This window comes from Nanorana parkeri, unplaced genomic scaffold (genome assembly GCF_000935625.1).
Source record: "Nanorana parkeri isolate BGI_ZX_2015 unplaced genomic scaffold, ASM93562v1 scaffold827, whole genome shotgun sequence".
NCBI classification, from domain to species: Eukaryota; Metazoa; Chordata; class Amphibia; order Anura; family Dicroglossidae; genus Nanorana; species Nanorana parkeri.
This window is the reverse complement of record NW_017307095.1, coordinates 662,829-672,351: the sequence shown is the minus strand read 5'-3', so window position 1 is coordinate 672,351 and position 9,523 is coordinate 662,829. Positions and strand designations below refer to the sequence as shown.

At 38.6% G+C, this 9,523-nt stretch overlaps 1 protein-coding gene across 1 annotated transcript in view; it reads right to left on the bottom strand.

Moving 5' to 3' along the window:
- The window catches only part of LOC108794272 (zona pellucida-like domain-containing protein 1), an 85,855-nt gene that overhangs the window by 18,540 nt on the left and 57,792 nt on the right, over positions 1-9,523 (bottom strand). The window contains exon 7 of the mRNA XM_018565282.1: positions 6,470-6,641. Within this exon, the coding sequence (XP_018420784.1) occupies positions 6,470-6,641 (172 nt within the window). The remainder of the gene's footprint in view (positions 1-6,469; positions 6,642-9,523) is intronic.

The window sequence follows — 9,523 nt, the reverse complement described above, 5'->3', positions numbered from 1 at the left end:
TATATATATATTAGTCTTTATTTACTTACTTTACTTTTACTTAGAATGATATATTTACTTGCTTACTCCCTAATTTTCCTTTTTAAACTATGTTATGTGCATTTAACTGAGCCTCATTACTATAGTTTCCACAGCAGCTTACTAGTTACTATAGCTGACCTACTAAGCAAGGACATATTAACCATTTAGGCACTAATGCCATCTGGATCTTGGTGTGAGAGAATAATGTGAGAAAAATAGTAACTGGTTAAACATGTTGTTTATGCCAGTAATATTACTATAATCTTTTTTTTTCCTGAGTGATATCACATTATAAATAGTTTTAATGGCATACAACACAATTACTCAATTTTTAATTTTCAGTGAGCTGATAACTATGTTTTTTTAACACCTTATTTCAAACGCTATATGCATAAACAGTATGATTATATATATATAGCTTGGCATAGTCAAAAGAATGGCAAGCTAGTTTGTCTGCAAGGAATTATAATGATGAACTAAAAACCGAAAATACTATAAACTAATAACAACTTTTAACAGGTAACAGTATCCATTGTAATACAAGATATCAGTCATTGAGGTACAGCATATTCCAATGTATCCAGTCATTACTGAAAAAAATTCAATTTATTATTTATCTGAGCTGTGGTGTTGAAGCTGTCAGATATTGCAAATACATATTACAGAGTTATAGCAGGGGTGAAGGTTTTTCCAGAGCATACCTAATAGACAATTTGCTTTAGAGAGAATGTGGTTTATGAGCTGCTGTACCTGGTTTTGAAGATATTCTATAGGCATAGCTAGCACATGTCTAACTCAAACTGAGTGGCCCCATTATTGTGTATACTGATCTAAAAACTTTATTTGAAAAAATTCTGGTGTAATTTTCCAGTAACAGACACACATTATTTTAGAAAAGTATAAACACAAAGTGAGATTTTATGGGTGTTTTCAAATATATCCACTGGTGTACAGTTGAAATGTGATCAAACATGTGTACCAAATGTAGAATGTATATATATATATATCTATATCTGTAGTTTTATAATCTGGTAGTAATATGTGGTCAACTTAGCTGTGTGCTGGCTAGTGTTAGCTAAGCATACAGTGATTAAGTGATTATCTTGGTCACATGCTGTGTTGAGCTTGCTCTAGCAGGGTGTGCTAGAGATCTCATTCTGTGGTAAGATAAATGAAAGCTCTATCTGTCCTCAAAAAAGGGTATAAAATTCATTTCAGTACAGCGCTGCATGACGGAATAAATGTCAGTCAAAGTACCGCAGCGCTGAATACTGAAAAATGGCCTGGATGGGAAGGGGGTTTAACACCGCGGATGTCAACTGGTTAATACCTGGCCAATCAGTAGACTTGGGGGGGTACTGTTCATGCTGGGAGTGTTATTAAATATCAGAAGCATTTCCTTGCACATAGGTTCTTTTTTTTCCCCTCCAGGGCTTGTGACCATCTGCCTTGTCCTTAGACCTTTGGGCCTAAAGGTTATGGAAAGGTACGAGCATCTCCCCTCCTGGGAGGCCTCCCTGAAGTTACTGGCTGCCATGGAGTGCTGTCAGGCTTAGAGGTTGTCAAGAAACCACCACTTAAGTTTAACTGTTCAGCCAGTAAAGCCATGTGAGGGTGAAGATCAAGGACTGTGTGCACTTGCAAATATCTTGTGCTCCTTTCACCCTCCTTCTCATTATCTCTATGAACATGTGCTATTAAATCACCCATAGCAGCCCCTTTTTTCTTAAGGCACACTTAGTTGCCTCCAGAACTACACAGTGCTATTTTATCTGGCCAGATAGCACAAAAGGCTGAGCAAAGCTAAAATAAAAGTATTGGGGGTATTGTGGGTTAGGAAGATACAGATGTACGCAGTGGATGCGACCAATGCATCAGCTAGAGAGTAATCAGAGGGACGTGGCAAGTGGTGAGTTCATGTAGCAGGCATTTATGTGGTCAATAAATATAAAAAAGGTTGGTCCATGCATCAGGAAGAGACATGGCCAGTAAACATACAAAAGGTTGGTCCAGGCAGTAGGCAGAAATGTGGTCAGGAAACAGACAAAGGGTCATTCCGGGCAGCAGGCAAAAGAAAAAGTAAATAACAGGCAGAGGTTGATCCAGACAGCAGGCAGAATTGTGATCAAAATACAGGCAAGGCTCATTACACAGGAAGATCAGATACAGGTGATGGAAGCAAGTGAGGCCTCTGGAAAAACCCAACCCAAGAGTTGGGCACAGGGGCTGTGTTGTTTATATTAAGCTCTGAAAAAACATAGACCAATTGCAGGAAAGAAGAGTAGGCAGAGTGAGCAGCAGCCTTACAAAAAAACAAAACACAAGAGCACACCATCTAAGTGTAGACATGTTTATTGATAAAATATTGAAAAGTAATTTACTCACAAAGGTAGATCAATTTGAGCATGTATAGAAATTCCTCTCATCAGGGGCACATCCGCCCATCTGTTTAAGCACTGTCCGTCCGCTCTGCTGGTTCGGGTTCAAGCTCCATGGTCAGTGCTGTCTGGTTTACGTTTCAGGGGCACGCCCCCTTCCTCAGAACCACCGCAACTCTGACAGCCCGGCGGATATGAATTGTGTAGCAGTCAATGAGGATGCCTCATTTGTCAGCCAATCAAGATGGGGATTCCCTCTCTCAGTTCACTGATGAACGGTTGCTTATTTTAACCCCGTGCTGACGTGGCCCCACCGCAGATTGCATGGGCATTTCTGACATGCCTCCAATCCTAGTTGTGAGAGCTGCCTGCTGGTGAGACAATCTCCCCACACCAGAACAATTTGTCTACGGTGGGTAACAGAGGGCGCTCTGCATGACTGCCCACAATCCCCCCATACACAGGCTCCCAGAAAAAACAGTAACAGATATCAATTGGAACATCCATAGTTATCTTCTACCCTGTTTCCCCGAAAATAATACCTACCCCGAAAATAAGACCTAGTAGTATTTTTGGGAGTTGCTAAAATTTAAGACCTACCCCGAAAATAAGACCTAGTTGTGACCATTCATAGGGCCAGTGTTGGCATAAGGGGGAACTTGAAGAAAGGCGGGAGAGAATCAGCGGTGGCAACGAAGCCAACGCTAGAGGAAGCGAGGCGGCACAAGCCGATGTTTCCTCTATAGCGCCGGCTCCTGTCACAAGCGGAGTGATACCAAATGCACTCCGCCTGGGAGGAGTCGATAGTGAAAGTGCGCTTTGCTCATCCTGGCCAGCGATTGGTTAAATTGCTCTTGGAAAGGTACGGTACCCGTGATTGCCCTGATCACCATATTTTTTTACATGAATACAAGTAGACTGTTGTACATGAATAAGTGTGGATTGTTGTACATTAAAAAAAATAAGACCTACCCCAAAAATAAGGCCTAATGTTTTTTTTTGAGCCAAAAAAAATATAAGACAGTGTGTTATATTCGGGGAAACACGGTATTTATAAATTAGCGCATGACAATGCTAAAGGTGATTAACATGTATGTGATTATAGTAATTATATTAAATATATATAGATCTGTAAAAATGTATATTCAAATAAAAAAAGAACTATAAATATAAATGCATTTGTTAAAAACTATATTAGTAATATATACAGTATGTACTGTATAGTCTAATTACACGTATAATTACTCCAACATTGATGCATTATAAGAGAGAGGGGTTTACCTTTCTTCTATCTCCAACTCTTATCTTGCTCTAACAACCCACATGTGAGTGAACCTGTATATCAAACCTATCACATACCCAACTAGTGCAAATGTTAACCCCATGTACACGTAACCTGCGCATGTATGCAGAACACATACATGTACAAGTGGACCCACCCCAAAACAAGCTAATGCCTGCTAATTTGATACTATATATTGGTTAGCCCCCTTATTTAGTCTATTCCCATTTTATGTCACTGCTGAGATCTCAAATGCTTTATTTAGACCACCAGGGGCTAGGCTACCAAGGCAATAAATCCAATACATTTCTCTCTTGCATCATTTTTGGAATCTAATTCCATCATCCCCACCCAGTATCTGGAATAGCCTCAATAGCTAGCAACTTAAGTTCAACAGGAGAAGCAATATGGTGCAATAAAAAGTGCCTGGGAACAGAATGGTCAGTCAAACTATTGAGAACATTGCGCTCATGTTCACCGAACCTAACACGCAATTGCCTTATAGACCTCCCAATGTATAATTTTCCACATGGACACAGTAGACAATAAATAACATACTGTGTGCCACAGTTGATGAATTGCCTAATAGAAAATGCATTTCCTTTGGTCCTCACAACGTGTTTCTTTCTATGGCAAATATAGGCACAAGCACCACAGTTTGGTATCATACACCGATAGCATACTGTTTGGCCAAACTCAGCACCTGTTCATCAGCGAATGGAGAGACGGAATCCCCATTTTGATTGGCTGATGAGGGGGCGTGCTCCTGAAGTGTTAACCAGACAGCACTGACCACGGAGCTTAAAGCCGGAGGTGAACTGGCAGAGAGGACGGACAGTGCTTAAACAGATGGGCAGATGTTCCGGCGCTGAGAGGAGTTTATAAACATGCTCAAATTGATCTACCTTTGTGAGGAAATTACTTTTTAATATTTTATTATTAAAAGTGTCTATACTTAGATGGGGCGCTCTTGTGTTTTGTTTGTTTTGTGAATGATAGAGATACCTGTAGTCTGAGAGCTGCCCCCCGTGGAAGAAGTAAGGGAGGAAAGAGAGAGCTGCAGACTGATTGCGCCTGGATCACACAAGCTTAATAAGCAGCAGCCTTACTGCAAATATACAGGTGTTGTGGCCAATGAAAAAGAAGAAGGAGGAGCCCATAGTGTGGCCATGTTGCCTGGGCAACAGGACGCTAGGCAGTGTGGTCGCTCGAGTCAGCTGGAGCATACCAGGCACTGGACTAACCAGCATGGAGTACACAGGGAGCTTGACTAGCCAGCATGGAGCACAGCATGGGCGAGCACAGAGGATTATTTTTTATCACTCTCACATTAGGAAAAACAGGACTAGGAGACATAATGAAACACTTGGGTTGTGCGTGCATGCCAATCCCTTTTCTAATATCCATGATTAGATTAAGCTAGTTAGAGCTCAATATAGACACTTTAATGCTTGACATTTGTTTTCCAGGGACAGCAGAATGTACGAATGCAAAATGAAGAAATAGTCCAATCTAGTATACCTCCTCAAAATCCTCACACTCACGGTTACCTGATGAAGTCACATGAGACATAACGTACGTAGGGCGGAGCTTTCTCACTTTGGAGTTGACGGAGCTGTGGGTGAATGAAGGCTGTGGAGGAGTGTGAGTGAGAGAACCAAGCTCTGTCTAGACTGTTACACAGGCTAAATTTTCCCTTTTTTATTGTAAATAAGTTTTTAAATAAATATGTTAATGCCTTTTATGGTATGCACTATGGTTTGTGCTTTCTTCCACTTATGACACACGATCGGGTAGAGGCTGCTTATAATACCGGAGGAGAGCTAGAGCTGATATCTGGAAAGGTGGGTGTCCCACCCACAATCAAAGGGACCAGCGTGGAGAGACCTAGCTAGTAGGTCTTAGTCCAAGGTGAGATCTAGTCCAGAGGGAGAGTGGTGGTCATGGAGATCGGTGCCAGATTGCGACACTGTGGGAGCACTGTATTTTGTAAAGATAGAGACACTGACACTATTGATTTTGAGACACTATAGACACTGTGAAAGAATTGGAAGTTGGGAGTGATAGTTACTTGATCACTTGGACTACTATTTAAAAGGTATATATTTAGTAGATACTTTTTTCTTGCAATTTATTGTGAACACTTTAGGCATATATGTGTGTTTGATGGACTATTATTAAGCACAATACTGTGTGATGTAATGTTTGGAGCCCTTAATGTATGTGGTACATCTTTTTGATTATAATATTTGATGGTGGAACACTTTATTTTAGTTCATTGAAGAAGCATTTGATTATGTTCACATGATCCATACAGGATCTTTGTTATATATTTTTATATATACTGTATATGTTTTATATATATATTTTAGCTTGGCACATATTTATTTATATATTTATCTTATGTTCATTTGTTATTTGGGTAGACGTTAGTGCTTTGTAGCTTGGATTAGATAGGTCTTGGCTCGAGGTTTATTGTTATTCATTTTTGCATCCCTGCTACATTCCTGAAGTCCAACAAAAGGGCACACACTTTTCTAGTAAGCTTGAAAAAAGCACTGTTCATGATCTACAATGTCATAGTGTATTTTCATAGATCTGGGTGTGGTCTTGGGTGCTTTAGATTAAAATACAAGCCTGTGTGGTCTTTAAACAAAGTATAAGCTTTCAGAACTGATGAATGCTTATGTGTTTTCATAAATCATTCTCTATGCAGTTAGAAAAGTATCATAGATTTCAACAATTTACTCATTTCTTATAATAGTAAACATCATGCTTGACAACTTACAGGTGTAAGAAAAGGGCAGTCATCTGATCGGCACAGCTTTGTAACACAATGCAAGAAAACTGTGGACATTTTCTGGTTCTTGTGCTTGACGAATCGGAAAACTTCAAAAGAAAATCTTCCCATCTGGCTTTTACCATTTTCAAATATTGTTGTCTGTGGGTCTTTATCACAGCTTTATAGTAAAGAATAGGAACATTATCAACAAATATAAAAAAAGATAACTAATTCAGACAAAGCTTAGAACAGTCGTACAGATAAGTCATTTCAAACTATGCCTGATACATGACAGATTTCATATTGAGATATTTCATGAACAGAGGAAGGCTAGCTAAGACAGCTTCTAAATAGCCAAGTATCACCCTCTACAAATAAAGGAAGTGGCCGCTTTGCTAGGTACACCAACTAATAAATCATATTTACTCTGTAATCTAAGTGAAGTTCAACATATAATAATTATTGGTGCAAGACAAAATTGTTTCAGCATCTCAAACTGCTGACCTCCTGTGATTTCTATGCACGACATACTCTAGAATTTAATTGTAAATAAAAAGAAATATAAAGACATTAGATTAGTGGCATTTCTGTGATCTAATGTAACAGGTCCTCTAGTATCCAATCTTTAGTTCTAATTTTGATTTTTTTTTTGCAAACAACCCACATTTTAAATATGTTACTTTTTCCATTCCTAATATATATATCATATTTTTAATCCACTACATTTGGTGACGGTACAGGTAACATCTATTTTGGCCACCTTTTTGCTTGCAAATTAAAAAGTGCTTTAACCCCTTCATGACTGATCTTGTTTTCAGTTTCTGTTCATAAATGACTGACACACTTTTTACATTTTTGCTGTGTGATTCTTCCACAGCGGTAATATACTTTCTTACTAAATGTACCCACACATAGTATATAATGTTTCGAATAAATTATAAAAAATGAGGAAAAAACATAAAGAAAACACTTTTGTATATCAAGCAGTTACTATGACTGCTTGATACATTAACAAATTTTTGGTTATTATTAGGCTGCTCCAAACTTAGGAACAGCTAATACGGTAATAACCTTAGAGACTGATCCTGACAGCATGTCAGAATCAGATCTCACTAAAGGTGTCTGATCTTGCCCAGATGATCAGAAGTGATACATTTCAGGCAAAGAGATACATTGTAATATTCCTGTGCCTGAAATATATCACACACAGCTTTGTAAACATTGGGCCAGTCTATGGAGCTGTCAAAACGAATAGCAGAGAGGTGACTCACTCCGCTACCTCTCTGCTATCTTTAGCTGGCAAATACTGGATCGATATTTAGCGATCCGGTATTTGTATATAACAGCTTCATTCTTTTATTAATGAAAGAACTAAGCTTTTACAAAAGCTTAACTATTTCATTAATGAATGCCTCAATATTGAAGCATTCATTAATGACTGGTAACCGCTGAGAGTCAGCGGTTACCAGCATTACAGAGCCTTAAATAACTTGTCACATACAGTGTACGTGGCCAGTCATTTAAGCACTTTGTGGTGGGACATATAGTGTACATCTCCCATCATGAAGGGGTTAATAAGCACCAATTTTGTATAACCTCCATAAATTCTCAAAACACAAATCTGGGAATCTCTCTCCAATGAGGGAGGTCTTTGCAACTGTGATTTGGAGAAGGGCATCTCTAAGGACACAGGATGTAAAATTTTGATAAGAATGGTCTACAGCAGTGTGCCTGGTTCCATTTCCAGTACTAATACAAGACTACAAAGTGCACTGGATCACCACTACTGAGAACATTTAAATTTGTTGCCTGATCTGAGGAATCTCAGTATATGCTTTTATTGTGGCATACAATGAATTAATCATTTGAGATGATGCACAGATGTTCATACTTTAAATTATGTGGCCGTCAAATGAGCAGGAATTGCTTGAAGCTATGGTGTCCTCATGTTTCTAGCATCTTGCTAAATCCATAATGAAAATTATTCACGATGTTCTCAAAGCAAAAAGGAGTTCCACCCAGAACTAGATAGGTGTACTTAAAAAAACTGAACCCTGAAAGCTAAAAAGCAGACCAAAGGCTAAGGCCAAGCCCCAGTATTGACTGAGGTATTCCTGTAGTTCATTTGTTCTCTCTTGTTGACTTACCATGCCTTGTTCTGCAATGTGTCTGCATGGTGGAAGCCATCTTTGTATGGGTAGGGATTTAGTTTCTCATATCAGAGCCTCTAGCAAGCAGAACAGTGGGCAGCTCAACAGTGACAACACCAAATCACATTCCAAATCTCCTGAGACTAGCAGTCAGAGGCAACAAGCCTTAGATCTCACACCGCAGGCATAAAGCTATGAGGTTGGAGGCACAAGAGTGCCTAGATACACTCACATTCCTGGAAGTGCATTTTACATTTTCAGAAGGAATTTTTAAGATACTGCTTATGCACAATTAACATTTGTAGGTGTTTCCATACCATAGCAACTCTTCACTTTTTGAGTTCAGTTCCACTTTACTAAAGTGGTCACTGTATTAACTGTATATTAGCATCTTAATATGTCAGGTTTCTAGGTTACCTTCTACAAAAGGTAACAATGCTGCTAAATTTAACTAAAAGGTAGTGAAATTATTGTAGGCATTGAATTAATTGAACCAAAATTTAGAGTCACTTTACAGTTACTGTGGTACTGTGAGATTTACTTTTAAAGGCTATAATTCCTTAGGATTTGTATCAGTTATAGAACTGGTCCAGTGCTTATATCCACTATAATATATGTTACAACTTCTGAAACAAAAATCCAATGACAACACTGTCTATTTAAAAGTTAAATCTATATATCTGGCAACCATACCAGGGGAATAAATTAGTGATTAGCATTGCTCTGGTCACTATCCTAAAATGAAGAACAAGTCCCTTATTTATTTGTGATGGAAGAAAGATATTTTCTTCTGTGTTAAAACAGGCAGCATTTTTAAAATATGCAGTGTAAAAAATGTTAAGACTCTTTAGGTGTATGTCACTTTAAGTTTTACTGTGCTTTCTGTAATATGTACACTTTCATTAAGGCT